Consider the following 19,869-nt stretch of genomic DNA (forward strand, 5'->3'; position numbering starts at 1 on the left):
GGAGTTTTATGGTGTCATGTCTTGTATTTAAGTCTTTAAGGCATTTTGAATTTATTTTTGTGTATGGTGTGAGGGTGTGTTCTAACTTCATTGATTTGCATGTGACTGTCCAGCTTTCCCAACACCATTTGCTGAAGAGACTGTCTTTTCCCCATTGTATATTCTTGCCTCCTTTCTTGAAGATTAATTGACCATAGGTGTGTGGGTTTATTTCTTGGCTCTCTATTCTGTTCCACTGATCCATATGTCTGTTTCTGTGCCAGTACCATGCTGTTTTGATTACTGTAGCTTTGTAGTATTGTCTGAAGCCTGAGAGGGTTATGTCTCCTGCTTTGTTCTTTTTTCTCAGAATGGCTTTGGCGATTCTGCGTCTTTTATGTTTCCACATAAGTTTTAGGATTATTTGTTCTAGTTCTGTGAAAAATGTCATGGGTAATTTGATAGAGATCACATGAAATCTGTAGATTGCTTTGGGTAGTATGGCCATTTTAACAACATTAATTCTTCCAATCCAAGAGCATGAGTCCAATCCCTAGAATTTCTTATGAGACCATCATTTACCATGCAAGTCCATTCTATACTCTCCCCTTTGAATTGAACCTTTGTCATACATAAGAATTACTATTCTGTTCCACTGACCTCATCTCAGTGGGTCTAGAAACTTAAAGTAAAAAAATACTGATTTTTTTTTAGTGTTTATCATGTATCTAGTTACCAAAGCAAATTATCTTATTAACTCGAGAAGATTTTTACTCTAGTGACTTTAGTGCTATGTACGCAGTTCTGGTTTTAATTGAAGTGGTATTATTGCTTTTGGACTATTGTTCATATTTCTATTTTCATAGAAAATAGAAAGTTCATAGAGCTTTTATTAGAGGTGATCACTCAATTTTATCAAAGGCCCTTTCAACTTATGTTGTTATTGAACTCTCCCTCAAATACAGAAGGAAACATTCTCAATAAATGCCAAATTCTTTTTAATACTGTACTGACTTTAAAATATTTTCTAGGACTTGGATAGTTTAAATAACATTAAAATTATTTGCTATTTACAGGTGAGATTAACACTCAGCTGGCTCTGGTGGCATTTTAAAAAATGAATATCTTCCCAGTCTCCCTATAGTAATTGGTCTAGGCAAGTTTTCTATTTTTCAAGGTGGGGGATGGACTTAATTTTTAAATTGTAACTTTTCTTGCCATATTTAATTTTTTTTGCCTACAACATTGAAGGACATAATTCACCTACATGGGTGATAAGTTTACCTTTCTTAGTACTAGGTTTAATTTTTCTCTGATCATCACTTTTGGTGTAAATGTAGTGCCTTTAGAGTTGTGACTTCGTGTGGTTAGGGGAGTTTACAGGCTTATCATTCCACACTTATATATTGTGACTCTTGATCTGACATTAGTATTGCCACTTTTGCATTACATGAATTTCTTATAAATAAAAGGCTGTCTAAAAGTAAGCAGGAAAATAATTTTAACTACAATTTGAAAGAAGTAAAACAAGATGGTAAGAGCCACTTTATGTGTAATAGTGGAAAGTGGCAAAATTATAGCACATTTGTAATGGGGAAGATAGTAAAGAGACTTTTAAAAAATATACATGGATATAATAAGACTATTAAGCACAGACTAAATAAGAAGGCAGTGAGAGGTTGAAAGTAGAGTACCATTAGCCTTCCTGTATATTCTTCTTTGGTTTGCCTGAAAGGGACTGCTTTCTCAAGAGTAAACTTTTGAGCTATAGTTCTTTGACTACTGTGAGATTCTCATGGTGAATCTGATGGGAAAAGAGTAGGAAGCGTTCTCAGATTACCTCAGGATGGAAGCCATGACAAGATTCCGGACGCCTTCTGATCTTCTGAGCCTTTAAACGTTCACACTTAAGGGATTCGTTATGTTGACTGTTGTTAAGGCATATTTCCAAGATGCTCCTTTTCCTTACTCTGAATTTCAGAGCTCAAAACTTGGCACTAAACTCCCTTGACAACTTCTCTCTCTCTAATAGTGGAAAGGATATCATCTCCTCCTCTCTAAGAATTCTCCCCTAGGTTTCCTTACTGTCGATCCCCCTTACCAGCTTCATCAGTAGTGGCTGGACCTACACACAAAAGGATATACCTGATTTCAATGGGTGCCATGGTGATGGGGGCCACAGACTCACAGAGGCAGCTACTGTCCACCACCACCATGAACAGATTGCTGCTTGGGATTTGCTGGATGACAAAGGACCTGTTGGAACAAGAGGCAGAGAGACAGTGAGTGGTCATTTACCATCCCTCAACTTAATAGCTGTGAGGAAAACTTTCCCTGGGGTGGGGGAACTACTGTAATGTTTTGGAAAACAAGTTTCAGAGACTGCTTTACTAGTCAAGTTGCCTCCTTCCATGAGGCTCTTCACTTTCAAACATGAAGTTTCACTAAGAAGACAGTAGCCTATAACCTACATCTATGTCCATATATAGCTCATAAAACTCACCTTGGAAAGACTGGACTTTTACGTGTATGAAACAGGAGAGTCAGAGTTGGCTAAATCACCTCAGTTTCCAGGGTCTAAGAGGTTAGGCTTTTCCAAGACTCATTTTCTTCTCCCAGGGCCTAAACATCACCCCAAGTTGCATCTGATGCTCTTTGAGGTGTATTTTTCCTTCTCCCTCCATCAAGGATAGGTTGAAGCTATGTCATATTAATGATAAAAGATGAAGTGAACTTCCTAGACCTTTCCCTGAACCACTTTGCACAATGTCTGCCCACAATGGAGGTATTTTTTGGATGAAATTAGTGCTAGTTGTTTAAGGAGATCCATCCTTCTCAGAGACCAAGTTAAGCTGGTACTAAGGCCATATGGCACTTCTGACATTCTGGGTCTATCTGTATAGCTAGCCCAACATAAGTAAGCCTAATGACACCTCTTTCTCACCTTACCCAATACAATGAAATGACAAAGTAATGTCACCATAAAAATACTCCTTGAACCAGAAATACCAGTGACTCTTTGGAGGAACAAATTAGAGAACAAATCCCGTATTCTTCTATAGCCAACAGATTAGCTAAATATGTAGCCCCAGGCCCAGAATCCCTGTCACATAAATTTTCATGATATTTTACCAAATTCAGTTTAGTCAGATGAACTAGACTATAACATTAAAAAATGGTCAATTTCTCTGTAAGTTATCTTCATTCATCTTTCTCTCAAAAAATTTGTTCTGTTCTCTAGAGTGTATCTAGTATAACAAGATATGACATGAATTTTTATGATCATAGTATACAAACTGATAGAAATACCAAAATGGCATGATGAATGCATGACTTGTAAAATATAGAGCAAAAACTCTTCAGATCTAAGCAATAACAGAATACGTCATTTTCAAACGCAGGGAACTGCAACACATTCCAAAGAGCAGAAAGTATCAATTACATGTTCTTCTTTTACATTTGGGTAAAATTAGAAATTAATAGCAAAAAGATATAAGCAGTGGAAATAAAAGGTTAAAAACACATCCAATTAATCCTTGAGAATTTGAGAGCAGCCCAGACTCAAATCTGTGCAGATTTGAGTCTGGGCTGCTTAAATATTTTTACTGGGAAAAAAATTTGCAAATAAACGAACTGTGTTTTTGAATCAAGAAACTGGAAAAATAAGAACATAAACCTGCACCTGTGCCCTATACTCATTCTCCCCTGTGGTACACTGGGCTGAGAATTGATGCCCCTCTCCAAAGCCCAGCCCTCAGGCTTCTGCAAGGATGTGACTGATGGAAGAGGAGAGAGGTGATCATTGTACAAATAGTTTCTCTTGTCTACTAGCCATTTTCTTCAGCTTACACAAAACTCTCCCTTAACTTTACCTCCACCTACCACCCTGCTTCCCCGTCCTCATTTATAGTACAACTCCTAAAAAGAATTATACACAATCCCTCTCTCTCTCCTCTCTCTCTCTTCCTTTCTCTCTACTTCCTCACTTCTCTCCTTTCACAAATCTACTCCAATAAGGCTGTAGTCCTTACCACACCCTTGGATCGGTTCTTGTCAAGGACACCAACGACCTCACTGCCTTTCTTCTCAATCTCCTTTGCCTCCACTTCCTCCTTCCTTGCTCACTGTCTTCCCTCACAACAAACTGTGGTTTCCATAGGAGGAAGGCCACATGCGTCTGCCCCTGGTTATCTTTTATCCCCAGCAGCCAGAGTTACGCCTGGGACAAAGCAGATGCTCAGTAAACATTCACTGAATCAATGACAGGATGAACTTATAAAGATAAAAGCAGAAGAATAAGATGCAGACGAAAACGTGAAGATAACTAAAAGAATCAAACTCTGGCTTAAAAGAACAAGGACATAAGTCCACTTATGGCACTCCTGATCAAGAAAAAGAAGTCACAAAGTTACATTAAAACCCAAAAGATACAGAGGCATTTTAAACATTTTAAGTGAGTATTACGAATATCATTACAAACAATTTGAAAACTTAGAGCAAACACACTTTGGGGGATAAAGTATAAATTATCAACATTTGGCCAAGCTATAAAAAACACCAGCAAACCAACTGCATGAAAAAATCCTGAAATGCACATTGAGAATCTAACCCCAAGTGAATACTACCAAGTCACCCAAAGAACAGATAACACTGTGTTCATAGAAAATCGATGTGAACCCACTGACCAACTGTTAGAACCAAGAAAAGAACTAAGCAAGCTGCCCAGTTACATAATCAGCATATAAAACCACAGCCTTTCCCTGACACTGGCAATAACCAATGAAAAAATATTTATGAAATAAAGAACCATTGATATTGTCAATAATTACTATGAAATGCCCAAGGATAAACCTAGTAAAAGATGTTTCTTTATGAAGAAAATGATCAAACTTTACTGAACATAAAAGAAAAAAAAAAAAAACCCTAAGAAATCCACAGTCGTTGTGGAAGGGAACAGTTATATATTAAAGGTGTCATTTCTCCTTCAATTAACCTTTTAATTCAAAGTAATCTCAATAAAAATCCCAACAGGAATTTTGATGGAATTTGAGGTGATGATCCTAAGATTCATTCATAAGATTAAATACAAAGAACAGTCTGGACAATTGTATAAAATTGAGTTTTATAAAAAAAAAAAAAAAAAAGAGAGAGAGAGAGAGAGAAGGGAAGATGCTTGCCCCTAATCAGTATCAAAACCCATAAGATAATTTACAGAAGAGGAAACACAGATAGACAGCTGATATGTAAAAGGGGTTCAATCTCACTACAAATTAGGTAAATATAAATTAAAATGAAATTAAAATAATGAAATGCATTTTTCACCAGCAGAATGGAAAAATTTTAAGTCTATGGTAGTATCAAATGATGGAGAGTCTGAAGAAGTGAATATTATTCTACACTGCTGGTGGGAAAGTGAATTTTACAGCCCCTATGAGAACAATTCGTTATCGTTACAGTGAAAAATCATTTAGATCCTATTTTTCCAGTAGTTTTACTTCTCAGTAAGAGGAACTATTGTTCAAGAACCCAAGAAGACATACATAAAGATGCTCTTGGTAACATTGTTCATTGAGAGGAGGAAAAAACAAAACCCACCTGAAAGTCCATCAACAGAGGAATGATTAAATAAGCAACAGTGTGTCTGTTCTATGGTCTACTTGGCACCAGATGAAAGGGTAAAAGGTGTCCATTTACCATCATGAAAGATTACCCAAAACATAGTAAGTGGGAAAATAACGTTGCAAAACTATACATAAAGTATAAATATTTAAGAATATTTAATATTCTCATCTAAGAGTATTTGATTCTGCTACAGAGAACAAGAAAAATAAATGGGATGGATAAGACTTATCAGTTAGGTTAGGAATAGATAGTATCAGTAAGTGATCCATGACTCATGTTAACATAGAAGGAATAAATGAACAAGTGGAGCACATGTGGGTAGAACACAAAAAAGGACAGAACATATGAAGTGTCTTCCTAGTGATAAAAAGGAATGAAAGGACCAAGTGAAATTAAGTATTTATAAGGCACAGATCATGTCATCTCCAGATTGACAGTTGTCACCTATATCCTCCTTAAGTCAACCCACTGGCAACTCCCATGCTCTGCCTGAGACATGTAGATAAAAGTCATGGCTGCTCAACAGATTAGAGGCAATTTGCAAACTTGACCTTCCATCTCTCCAATAAAGCAAGCATGTATTGGCTCCAGGCACCTTCTGTCTACTGAGCCCCCATCCCTACCCTCAAGTCTGGTCCTCCTACCACATCATCAGTGAGAGAGAGAGCAAGGGAGGAGGGGATGGAGGGGAGGGAACAGGATGGCAGTGGTGGACAAGAGAAGACTGGGAATAATTGTCCGGGGAGACTTAAACTTAATCTGTAACATTGGAGTTCTTTACAAGGAGAATGTGTACGTGTATTCTTAAAACATTTATAAAATGGAATGTTATGCTAGGGGCAAAGAGTATTGATTTTCTCATTTCAGAAAAGAGAAAACTGGGACTCAGAGAACGTAAGTCAACTCCTACAGAAGTTGTACGAATGAGACATAATTGCGCCCATATTAGAGATCAGGAAACAAGAGATTAACTGACTTCCTAGAGTAACAGGGGCAGAGCTGCAAGCCTCTGGAGCCCCGGCCTGTTACGGGGCTGCTACCATAGGCAGCCGACTTTCTGTCTTGTACTGGAATTATTAGTGCTCAAGCTCCTCGAGGGCAGACCCAGTGATCACTTGATATGAATGGTTAATGACAACCAGTGCAAGATATTATTCGTTTTAACACATTCACCCTCCAAGGTGAAGGCTCCCCAAGTGTTCTCATGAAGCCCCAAGGGGGGGAGAGCAAACTCCCCCCCCTTTTACCCCCAGTCCTAGGAGATGGAAATCTCTGCAGGCAGCTATTACTACAGTGGAGGAAAACACCCCCTACCAAGGATTTGCCAGCGGAAAGATTAACTGCTTTTCCATATTTTAAAGACTTACTGTCTGCTTATTAACATGTTTTTTTGGAGGGGTCTGGCCAATGTTAGCTGTTCATTTATGTGCACAATGTGTATTTATGGCCCAGGGTGCAGGGTTGAACTTCATAAAACACACCTCCATCCAGCTGGGCCCAGCAGCCAGACTGACTTCGCTGTGTAGAGGGACCGTGGCCTGTGGGGTTGGCCTGGGGGCCAAACAAGGCGGAAGGGAAATGCCTCAACAGAGAATCACAGCAGCCATTTCTAAGCAGGGATAGGTCAAAATGCATGAAATAAATTAGGTCCTCAAGGGAAACAGAGTAGGGGAGAGGGAAGCAATTTTGATCTGTCCATTGCCGGAACTGAAATAACCCAGCCCTCCCTTTTCCATTCACAACAGACTGAGAAAGAACTAGAGGAAAAAAGATGATGCAATTTCAAGACAGCCTCCCTTGACAAGAGGGACTGAGGGGGCTTTGCTACCCAGATGAGGAAGGCGGTCACACTGCTCCCCTAATGCTGCCTGGACCAGTGTGTGTGGTGGGGGGAACCCATGGCCAAGATTCCCAGAGGACCCCAGGGTGAACATTTGAAGAGCTTGGTTGGCTTGCTTTTCATTAATTGGGTACAAAACCATGGCTCAAAAAATAATCGGGCAGGACAGAATCTTAAAACATTTTAAAGTCTTTCACCTTTTATAGATTTTCAACCTTTACAAATTGTCCATATTTTTTCTAAAGATAAAATAAAAGACAATGAGTAAGTCACAGGGAACCAATTTGAATTTGGCACTGATTATGTTCTAGGTTGTACTACTCTCCAGGTGGACTGGGTATGTGGATCTCCAAAGGACCCTATTCTCTTTGGAGGTGGGCAGACGCCTGTCTTCCCCCAATGTGCCCCAAAATGCCCTGCAGTGACCCAGGCCCATAAGTTGTGGAGAGCAAGCATTTGGTGATGGACCGCTTAAATTTAAACTAGAAATGAAATACTGAGGCCATGTTCTAATCCATAGTTGTGGTACCCTGTGGCATGGGGGAGGTAAACGGGGAACACTAGCACCTACTCATGGCTCAGTTCAAACAAGGTGAAAGAATAAACAGCAGGGCCTCCCCTGCTCACCCCCAAAAGTGTCAGGCCCAGGAAATTTCACAGGTGAATCATGTTAGCATGTCAAGGCACATGTAGTTCTAAAACATTTAAGCTGCTTCAGAGCACAGGGAAAGAAGGAAATACTTCAGATTTCTTTTATCAAGGACCTTGATATAAAACCTGACCAAGATTATACAAAAAGAAAGAAAGAAAGAAAGAGAGAGAGGGAGGGAGGGAGGAAGGGAGGGAGGGAGGAAAGAAGAGCTATGGAATAATCTCTTTTTGTGAATATTGATGCAAAGATCTTAAATGAAATGCAGCAAATAGACTTCAGTAGGACATTGAAATACAGCATGCAGCAGTGAGGATTAACCTGGGAATGCAAATGAACAAGCTTATTGAGTTGTCTCAGCTTAACAGAGATAGAAACATGAAACAATTTTTTTTTTTTTGGCCATGTGGCGCAGCTTGTGGGATCCTAGTTCCCTGACCAGGGATGGAACTCGGGCCCTCAGCAGGGAAAGTGCAGAGTCCTAACCACTGGACCACCAGGGAATTCCCGAAACAATTTGTTTTAAGTCTCTATTTTCAACCCTACTGTACTGAATTCCTGCTTTCTCATCTCTAAATGATATCTTGTATAGATTCCCTAACTTTCTGAAAACTTGAGGTTAATAAAATTAGTCCAATCTAGTTTAATACTTTAATTTCATATCTAGTTTGAAGCTCTACACTGTCATTCCTTCAAGCTTCCATTTTCTAGCTTCTTCAGTCATTTGGGGTGGGGAAAATGGAGCAGCAAAGAGGCAAGCATTTCCTACTCACCAGGCCATGGTGCAATCTCTCACCACAGCTTGTAACAGCTTGGCCTTTGGTGTCCTCTGTGTGGATCCAGCACCCCAATGTGGCTTTTTTGTGAGGTTACCGTGGATTCTCCTAAGAACCAAGAGCCCCTCAACGTGGCCCCAGCGTGACCACCCACACAGCTCTTGCCATCAGCATCTTGCCCTTAGTGTGGACCTCTCCTGGAGAGCAACGCCCTTGCTGAGTTTAAGCAAGATGATAGCAATCTTCCATATTGTCTATCTGCCCCCTGGGAAACAGGCATCTTTGCTGGCGCAGCCATAGGCCACTTCAGTGCTGCTCCTTCTCCAAGCCTAGCCCTCTCCCTCTAGATCTCTTTCCCCTGCTTGGATAGGACACGTCAGCACACCTGCCACCCAGCAGACATTTGGCCAGTGCTGGACCTCCCTTCTTTCAGATACCCCCAAAATATATTAGAGTCTTGGAGAATTCCCCACCACCCATCTGGATCCCAGCAGGAAAAAGTACCCCTTGGAGGAAAACGCCTCTTTCCATGAACCTTGATCTCTTCCTTGTTAGGCCCCTCATCAGTCTTCTTGTGGTAGATTAAAGGCGGGCCAGTTGTCAACCCTCAAATAAACTTGAAGGTGGGGGTCGGGGGGAGGGTTTCCAATTCTAAATCAGTGCCAGCTAAATGGCTGTTCTCTTTAGAACCTCTGGTGCTCAGGTCCTCAGTCTGGGGCTACAAGGAAAGCCTCACTTGACATCCTGTTGACATTCTTCCAGTAAATCTATTGGTGTAAGAGACCCTATCCAGAGTTGGAAAAGAGCCAGGGCTGTGGGACCTGTCCAATAGGTGCCTACAAGACATCTGACAAAAATCCCATCCCTGAAAACAAGTGATCAAATTACAATTGGAAAACTTAGGCGTTAGGGAGTTGAGCCCTAGAAACCATCATCATGGCTCCCACCAGGTATTCCTCTGATGGCATGCCAGGAACCAGACTGGTACAGGCCTTTCCTGCTCCATTTCACTAGAGTGGGAAATGTGTTGTGTTTTCACAGCTAAGAGCTGAGATTAAATGAGATGAGCATATTGTCTTCGTTATACTTATTTATTCAAAAATGTATATACAATGGACACATTATGACATTCCACTTGTGACTTGCTGATGGGAAGTGCACACAAAGAGCCCAAGTGATGCTTTGTCTGCAGGGCACAGTGTCCCACAGTGGTATTTATTATACTGCAGAAAGAATGAGTCCAAAAGACCCATAATAATGACTTTCACTCATCCTCAGCCCCGCCAAGGATTTGTTGAGATTTATGGTGCCAACCCAGAGCTTAAAAACCACTTGGGCAGGAAGTTCTTTGGCATTATCAGCCCAAGGCAGGTGGCAAGGAAAGCTATTTTGTGTTTGAAATATGGGGGAAAGAGCCCCATAGAATGAAATGCAAAAAGGATCCAATTTTCTTTTCTCATCTCAGAAGAAGAAAATCTCAAAAGAGCTGACAACAAAAGATATTTTTAAAACTTGGCTGTTACTTTAGCTTTTCAATCCTTTATTTATTCATTTATTTTTTTGGTACTAGAGTCTTCAGTAAATCCTCTTAATTATGACATGAAACATTTTCTTCTAATCCCTTAAGAAGAGTAAGGAATTTGTTAAATATTTTCACTGGAACTATTAGTGTCTTTTCTTATAAATAATGAGAATAAGAGCTAACATTTATGGAGTATTTACCTAGGGCCAAGCACTTTTCTAAGCACTTCCCCCTTTAATCTTCACACCAACTCAAAGAATTATCATCTTCATTTTAAGGATGAAAACATATATGCTTTGATAAGTTAAACAACTTTTCCAAATCCTAAAACCCATCAAATATCAAAGTAAAAAAAGCTCTATAAAAATCTAAGTCTTTATTTTAATGATTACACTCTAATCACCATCATCACAGTCATCACCATCTACCACTTACTGAGCCCTTACCATAGCAGTCATTGTGTGAAGGTCTTTTACCTAAAACTGGTTTATTTCACAACAACTCTTCGAGGCAGGTCATATTATTCCCAAGTTATAGAAAAAGCACCTGAGATTTAGAGAATGTAAGTAATTTGGTCCCATCTTGGTTTAAGATAGCACAGGTAATAGGTATCAGAGACAAGTTCTGGATTTAAGCTGTCAGACTTTACTCCTTCCATCTTACCCCATAAAAATCAAAATATCAGATGGAAAAGTGTTTGGGGCAAATTTCAGTGATAAACTGACACCAGAGAACCTGTCCCTTGATTGGAGGGTTCACACTGACATTACTTTGGATTCACAGTTATAATCTCCCACTTTCTAGCTTTACAATGTCTTCTACAATCTCCAAGTGAATTGTTGGGTTCATTTAGCAAAATAGAACAACATCATAATGAACCATCGGGAGGTCTAAACAGACGCAAAACTAAAAAGAATTTACTGGGGAGTTGAACATCTAATTTTAACTGGAAAAGTCACATTCTACCATCAGTAATTTCCTTCTAAAAGGTTGGACATCTTGCATTATATGAAAAAGGCATTTTGTCTACCACACTTTGTTAAGAGCAAAAAACCAATTAGACTAAGTATAAGTTTTGCATAGGAAAAAAAGCCGAGAAGGAAATATAGCACCATTTAAATACTTTTACTTATCCACAGTTTATAGATGAAGAAACTAGGTAACTTGCCTGAAGTTACTGAGCTAATAAGACATGGAGCTGGGATTCAGATCCAGACTACTTGGCTTTAGAGTGTAAGCATGTAATTTCTCTGCCTCAGTTCTGAGTGGTGAGATTGCATGTGATTTTTACTTTAGTCTTATATATTTCTCTACTGTTCAGTTTTCTACAATGAGTAGAAATTGCATTTAATAGGAACCAGAACCATGGAAAAATAGCTTTCTATTTTTTAGACTATAGACATACATATGTAGAAAACTAAATCTCAGTGATCAGCATTTGCTTTACAATTTCAGTTGCTAACAGAAAAACTAAAATCACGTGAAATTTCTCCAAGATCATTAATTGAAAGAAAAAGGAAGTACCTCTTTAGTGGTTTTGCTGCCCTCTTCCATGTGACCAATTTGACTATATATCCTTGGGGTAAGTCCCCACCAGGAGCCCTCTCTGAGTTTCTCTATAATATCATCTTTAACTCTGCCTGATCTACAGTTGAAACTCAATATATTTTCACTGACTGAAATAAAGGCGGAACCCATACTTTGTTACTTTGATGCTTTCTGAATAATATATCTTGTAGCTTTGAATCAATCTCCCAGGGAGAGAGTCAGACAAATCATGTAGTTTGGTATATTTTGAGATCTGACTTCTTAAACCAATGTTGCTAATAATTCCCACCACTATTAAATAGTTTCTTATCACAAAACAGCATAGTTATTCGTTTTGAAGAGTGTTAAGTACTGAGGTAGAGACCCAGAGCCATAGGGAAATTTCAAGAGAGACAGATGCATTCCAGAAACATTATATCTAAGGCAATGTTGTAGGTTTTAAAGATTAGTGTTCACACAGATTTTTGTGACTATTGGTGATATACTCCAACACAGAAGAAAAAAAAGTGTCCCAGAACAAAAATGAAAACTATTCTCCTATATCCACATAGACAATATCAATGTGGAGTAGATATGAGGAATAAAATGAAGGAGGTGGGAATAGCAGGGGATACTAGAAAGTTGACTGGTTCAAAAGTCAGTGGAGTTGAATCAAGCTCCCAGTTTGAAATTAATAGGCAAACCACCTTGGGAATTATCCCATTCCCTCTCTCAGCCTTAGTTTTCCTACCTCAAAAGTGATTTCTAAGGTACCTCCCCAATCTAACATCATAAAGTACTTGGCTTTCACATCATTGTTTCCTCCTTGCACAAAATTCTAGGTTGATACAACAGACTTTGATTAGTTGTCACTATCATCTTCTCTTTTGTTTAGCTCCCTCCACTGCCAACTCTAAAGAGAATCAAATTTTTCTTTTTTTAAACAAAAAAAAATTTATTTATTTCTTTGGTTGTGCTGGGTCTCAGTTGCGGCAGGCGGCCTCCTTAGTTGTGGCTCAAGGGCTCCTTAGTTGTGGCATGCAAACTCTTAGTTGTGGCATGCATGTGGGATCTAGTTCCCTGACCAGGGATCGAACCCAGGCCCCCTGCATTGGGAGGGCGAAGTCTTAACCACTGCACCACCACGGAAGTCCCGAAAATCATATTTTTCTTACTAAAAAAAAAAAAAAGAGGTGTTTTGTTAAAATCCAAAAATTCTGAATGTTAAATTAACCTAGGGTGACACCTATAATTCTAACTGATGCAGAGAAATGCTATACATGATAAAGGTAAAAAGTTTTAATGAATAAATACTACATTCCAGGGCTAGGAGCAAAGATGAAACAGACTAACCAATGAAAACCTAAAACCAAGCCACCCAAAGAGCATGGTGATCCACTGGTAATTTAAATGCAATGTACAATCAAGTTTATTCTCCAAAGGAAGATAACAAAATCCAGGGCATCTACAATGTACCATCCAAAATATTCAATGTGCAAAAACTACTATACATGTGAAGAAATAATAAAATGTGACAAAACATTCAGGAGAAAAATCAGTCACTAAAAAGAGACCAACATATGACTCAGATGTTAGAATTAGTAAATATGTAGATGAGAAAATATATTTATATGTTAATGAACCTAAAACCATGGATATATTGGTCAAAGGGTTGAAGGAATTTCGGCAGAAATATGAAAACTGTATAAAATAACCAAATGCAAATCCTAAAACAGAAAGAATAAAGTACCTGAAATCTAAAATACAATGAATTTTAGTTGATAAAGAACATGTGGTTCATATACTTTATATATATACATATATAACAGAATATTAATCAGCCATAAAAAAGAATGAAATATTGCCATTTGCAGCAACATGGATGGATGATGGACCTGGAGGGCATTATGCTTAGTGAAATAAGTCAGACAAAGGCAAATACTCTATGTCATCACTTACATGTGGAATCTAAAAAATAAAACAAATGAATTGAATTAATATAACAAAACAAAACCAGACTCACAGATAGAAAGAACAAACTAGTGGTTACTGTGGGGAGAGAAAGGAGGAGGGGCAACATAGGGGTAGGGGGACTAAGAAGTACAAACTACTATATACAAAATAAATAAGCAACAGGATATATTGTGCAGCACAGAGAATATAGCCAATATTTTATAACAACTTTAAATGAAGGCTAATCTATAAAAATATTGAATCACTATGTTGTACACCTGAAACTAATATAATATTGTAAATTAATTATACTTGAATACAAAATAATAAAATAAAATAAAATAAAATTCATTGAATAGACATTGAAAGCTGATTGAGCTTTTAATGGAAGAAAAGATCAGTAAACTTGAAGCCAAGTTAATAGCAACCACCAAATTAGAGAACAGAAAGAGAGAAAAAAAGATTGAAACAAAAATGAACAGAATTTCAATAAGCGATGACACAGTATCAAGCAGTCTAACAAACAAGAATCTGGAATCTCAGAGTTGAGTAAAGAGAGACTGGGCCAAAAAAATATAGAAAAAAATATCAGGTGGCTTAAAATGAGAGAGAAGAATTGGAAGTATATTATCATAAGGTATGTACACTACACATGAAACATAATATTATTTGAAGATAAACCATGAGAAATTAAAGATGTATGTTGTAAACCTTATTACAGTCATGAAAAAAAATCTACTTAAAAATATATAAATAATAAACCAGTAGCAGGAAAAAAATGGAATCATAAAACACTCAACAGAAAACAAGGTAGGAGAAAAAGAGGAGAAAAGAAACAAAGAAGAACAAACAGAACACAACCAAAAGGATGGTAGCTTTTAAGCCAAACATATCAAGAGCTAAAGTAAAAATTAATGGCCTAAACACACCAATTAAAAGATAAAGATTGACACACTGGATAAAAAAGTGAGACCCAACTGTAACTCGTCAACAAACGTTCTAATTATGAACACATAGATAAGCTCAAAGTAAAAATATTAAAAGATATACCATGAAAATACTAATTAAAATTTAAAAAAAGCTGGAGTGACTATATTAATATAAAGAAGGATATCGCAGAGTGATAAAGGAGTTAATTCATCAAAATGCATAATAACATATATATCAAATGTTGTTAGGTATATACACATTTAGAATTATTATGCATGAAGCAAAAACTAATATACCCTGAAAGGAAAAATAGACAAATCCACAATTATAGTTGGAGACTGTAACAGTACTCTTTTGGTAATCAATAGAATTAGCAGAATAAATGGACAGAAAATTGTTCAGGATATAGAAACAATTTTACCTAATTGACATGTATAGAACACTCCAATTAACAACAGCAAAATATACATTTTAAAAAAAATGGAAACACTCACCAAATTAAATCATGTTATAAGCCATAACGCAAATCTTTGCAAACTTAAAAGAATTGAAATTATACAAAGAATGTTCCCAAACCGTAATGAAATTAAACCCCAAATAAATGACAGAAAGATTTCTGGAAGACCCCCAAATACTTTGAAACTGAGCAACACATTTCTAAATAACCTAAGTTTAAAGAGGAAGCTTCATGGAAACTGAGAAAATACTTTGAAATATTCCAAAAATGTTTAATGAAAAACAAAATACACAACACATATCAAAATTTGTGAGATGCAGTTAAAAAACTGCTTCAAGGAAAATTTCTAGTATTAAATGCTCATATTATAAAAGAAGAAAGGTCTCAAATCAATAATCTAAGTTTTAACCATAAGAAACTAGAAAAAGAAGAGAAAAATTCAAAGCAAGGAAGACAAGGGAGGTAATAAAGCTAAGAAAAGAACAGCAAACTTGAAAACAAACAAACAAACAAAAACAATAGAGAAATTAATAAAACTAAAAACTGGTTCTTTAACATGATCAACAAAACTATTAAACCTCTATTCTGTTTTTTCTATTACCAAGTGAAAAAGAGAGAAGACACAAACTAAAAGTAAAACTACCAGTAATGAAAAAGGGAACATCACTAGAGACCCTACAGATATGAAAAGGATAATAAGGGAATACAAAAACACAACACTATGACTATAAATCTGACAACGCAGATGAACCGAATTCCTTGAAAGACACAAACTACCAAAGCTCATTCAACAAGAAATAGATTAACTTCAATAGTCTTCTGTTGAATAAAGAAATAAAATTTGAAGTTAAAAATTTCCCACAAAGAGGGAATTACCTGGAGTTCCAGTGGCTAGGACTCCATGCTCTCACTGCCGAGGACCTGAATTCAATCCCTCGTCAGGGAATTAAGATCCCACAAGCCGTGCAGAGTGGCCAAAACAAAAACAAAACCAAAAAAATTCCCACAAGGAAATCTCAAGGCCCAGAAGTGTTCAATCTGGGAGAGTTCTACTACATATTTAAATAAGAAATAATATAGGTTCTACATAAAATCTTCTAGAATGTAAAAGAGGAGAAAACATTTCACAAATCCTTTTATAAGGTCACAATTATACTGATACCAAAACCATACAACAACTTTACAAGAAAAGGATATTACACGTCAATAGACCATATAAAGCAAAAATTTCTCAGTATAATATTAGCAATTTGAATCCAGCAGTATATGGAAAGAATATTATATCTTGACCATGTATGATTTACTCCAGTAATGAAAGACTGGTTCAACATTCAAAAACCAATGCAATACAGTATATCAAAAGACTAAAGTAGGAAAACTATATGATTATCTAAAAGGATGAAAAAAAAAAACTTTTGACAAACTTTTATAAGAATAAGAGGGAATTTTCTTCATCTAATAAAGGGTATTAAAAAAAAAAACCAATAGCTAACACTAGACCTAATAATAAAGTTCTAAATCCTTTCCCTTTATGATCAGGAACATGACAAGATTGTCCACTCACACTTTCCTATTCCATATCACCCTGGAGGTCCTAGTCAGTACAATAGGCAAGAATAGAAAGATTGGAAAGAAGAAATAAAACTGTCTCTGTGCATATATGACATAATTTGTCTACACAGAAAGTCCTAAAGAAGCTACAGAAAAAAAAGTAAGTAGAATTAATAGGTCAGTTTAGTAAGGTGGGAGAATACAAGATCAATATGGAAAAGTCTATATACTAGCAATGAACAGTCAGAAATCAAAATGAAAAAGTATCATTTAAAGTAGTACCAAAGGAACAGGAAATACTTAGGTATAACTCTAATAAAATATTTGAAAAATCTGTAAGCTGAAAACTATAAAACACTGATGAAAGAAATAAAAGACCTAAATAAATGGGGAGATATATCTTGGCTATAGACTGGAAGACTCAGTAGTGTTTTGATGTCAATTCTCTCCAAACTGATTATAGTCAACACAATTTCAAACAAAATCCCAGCAGGGTATTTTACAGAAATTGGCAAGCTTATTCGAAAATTTAATTGGAAAGGCAAATGTACTAGAATATACAAAGGCATTTTGAAAAAGTGGAAAAGAGGAAAGGTTATGGATTCTTATTACCTGGTTTCAAGACGTAACAGAATGCTACAATAATCAAGACAGCTTGTTATTGGAGAAAAGACAGACACATAGATCAACTGAATAGCATAGAGTGCAGACATAGACACACATACATAAGGTCATCTGATTTTCAACAAAGGCACACAGGTAATTCAGTGGAGAAAGGATAGTTTTTTCAACAAATGATAATGGAATAAGTAGATATCCATATGCAAAAAAATCCCAATATGTACCTCACACTATGTACAAAAATTAATTCAAAATGGATTACAAACCTAAATATAAAGTTGAAGAGCATAAAGTTTTTAGAAGAAAGTATAGGAGAAAATCTTTGTGATCTTGGGTTAGACAAAGATTTCTTAGGTACAAAACTAAAGCACAATCCATCAAAGAAATCAGTTAATGAGATTTCAACAAAAGTGATTTCTGTTCTGTCTGAAAACAGTCTGAAAGACACTGTTAAGAGAATGAAAAGACAAGTTACAAGCTAGAAGAAAATATTTTCAAATCATATATTTCTACAAAATACTTGTATCTAGAACATACAAAAACTTTTCAACACTCAAAACACTCAACAAAAAGAAAACAAATAACCCAATTTTAAAAAATGGACAAAACACAGCAAAAAACCCCCAAAACTTGATTAAAAAATGGACAGAGAATCTGATAGTCACCTTTTTAAAGAAGACATACAGATAGCCAACAAGTACACAAAAAGGTGGAAATGTAAATTGGTGCAGCCATTATAGCAAACAGTATGGAGGTTCCTCAAAAAAATTAAAAATAGAGCTACCATATGATCCAACAGTTCCACTTCTGGGTATTTATCCAAAAGAAATGGAAACACTAACTTGAAAATATATCTGCACCTCCATAATCACTGCAGCATTATTTACAATAGCCAAGGCATGGAAGCATACTAAATGCCCACTGATGAATGAATGGATAAGAAAATGTTGTATATATAAAATGGAATATTATTCAGCCATAAAAAGAAGGAAATCTTGCTATTTAAAACAACATGGATGAACCTTGAGGGCATTATGCTAAGGGAAATAAGTCAGATGGAAAAAGACAAATATTGTACGATTTCACTTATACATGGAATCCAAAACAAACAAGTAAAACTCAAACTCAGATACAGAGAACAGACTGGTGGTTGCCAGAGGCAGGGGTTGGGGGTGGGTGAAATGGGTGAAGGTGGTCAGAAGTTACAAGCTTACAGTTATAAAATAAATAAGTCATAGGGATTAAATGCACGGTGATTGTGTGTGTGTGTATATATATATATATATATATATATATATATATAGTGATAGTTAATGATACTGTATTGTATATTTGACACTATCTAAGAGCATAGATCTTAAAAGTTTTCTCATCACAAGACTTACTGTAGTGATCATTTCACAATATTTATAAATATCAAATCATTATGCTGTACACCTGAAACTTACATAATGTCATATGTCAATTATATCTCAATTTTTAAAAATTGGCAAAACATTTGAACAGACATTTCACTGAATAAAATACATGGAGGGCAAATAGGCACAAGAAAAGAAGCCTAAAATCATTATTCAGTAGAGAAATGTTATATCACAATGACATGCCATCGTGCTGCTCTCAGAATGGCTAAAATAAAAATAAATCAATATAAATGACAATATCAAAAGCTGGCAAGGATGAAGGGCAACTGAAACTCTCATACACTGTTGGCAAAAAGGCAAAATGGTACAGCCATTTTTAGATTTAATTTGGCAATTTCTTACACAATTAAACATACAGTCCTGAAATTCAACTCCTAGGTATTCATTCAAGTGAAATGACAACTTATGTTCATATAAACAACTGTCTGTGAATGTTTACACTGGTTCTAGTCACAATCATTAAAAATTCCAAACTGTCCAAACGTCCCTCATCTGGAGAATGGATAAACTGACTGTGGTACATACACCGGAATACTATTCAATAATAAAAAGGAATTAACTGTTGATAAGATATAACATGAATAAATCTCAACTGCATTACATTAAGTAAAAGAAGCCAGATTCAAAAGGCTACATTCTGTATGATTCCACTTATATGATATTCTGGAAATGTCCTAATTATAGGGACAGAAAACAGATCACTGTTTGCTAAGAGCTGTGCTTGGGGGATAGTGCTGACCACAATGGGGCACCTCAGGAGAATTTTCTAGGGTGATGGAACTGTTATATCTTGATTGTGATGGTAGATACACAACTGTAAGTGTTAGTCAAAATTCATCTATGACAAAAAGAACAAATTTTATCATATGTAAATTTAAAATGTGAATAAAAATACAATAAAATATACCATAAACAACATCAAGAACGAAAGGGACTAAAGAGCAAGACCAAAAACGTATGCTGCTTCCAAGAGGTGCACTTAAAAATAAAGACACAGACAAGGTGAAAGTAAAAGAACGGT

The 19,869-nt window shown here is 36.5% G+C and overlaps 1 protein-coding gene across 1 annotated transcript in view; it reads right to left on the bottom strand.

Moving 5' to 3' along the window:
• CACNA2D3 (calcium voltage-gated channel auxiliary subunit alpha2delta 3) overlaps positions 1 to 19,869 on the bottom strand; it is a 789,028-nt gene that overhangs the window by 2,811 nt on the left and 766,348 nt on the right. The window contains exons 36-37 of the mRNA XM_068557675.1: positions 2,123 to 2,235; positions 1,820 to 1,902 (exon numbers count right to left, since the gene is read on the bottom strand). Coding sequence (XP_068413776.1) covers positions 1,820 to 1,902; positions 2,123 to 2,235 — 196 coding nt within the window. The remainder of the gene's footprint in view (positions 1 to 1,819; positions 1,903 to 2,122; positions 2,236 to 19,869) is intronic.

This window comes from Eschrichtius robustus, chromosome 12, assembly GCF_028021215.1.
Source record: "Eschrichtius robustus isolate mEscRob2 chromosome 12, mEscRob2.pri, whole genome shotgun sequence".
Lineage (NCBI taxonomy): Eukaryota > Metazoa > Chordata > Mammalia > Artiodactyla > Eschrichtiidae > Eschrichtius > Eschrichtius robustus.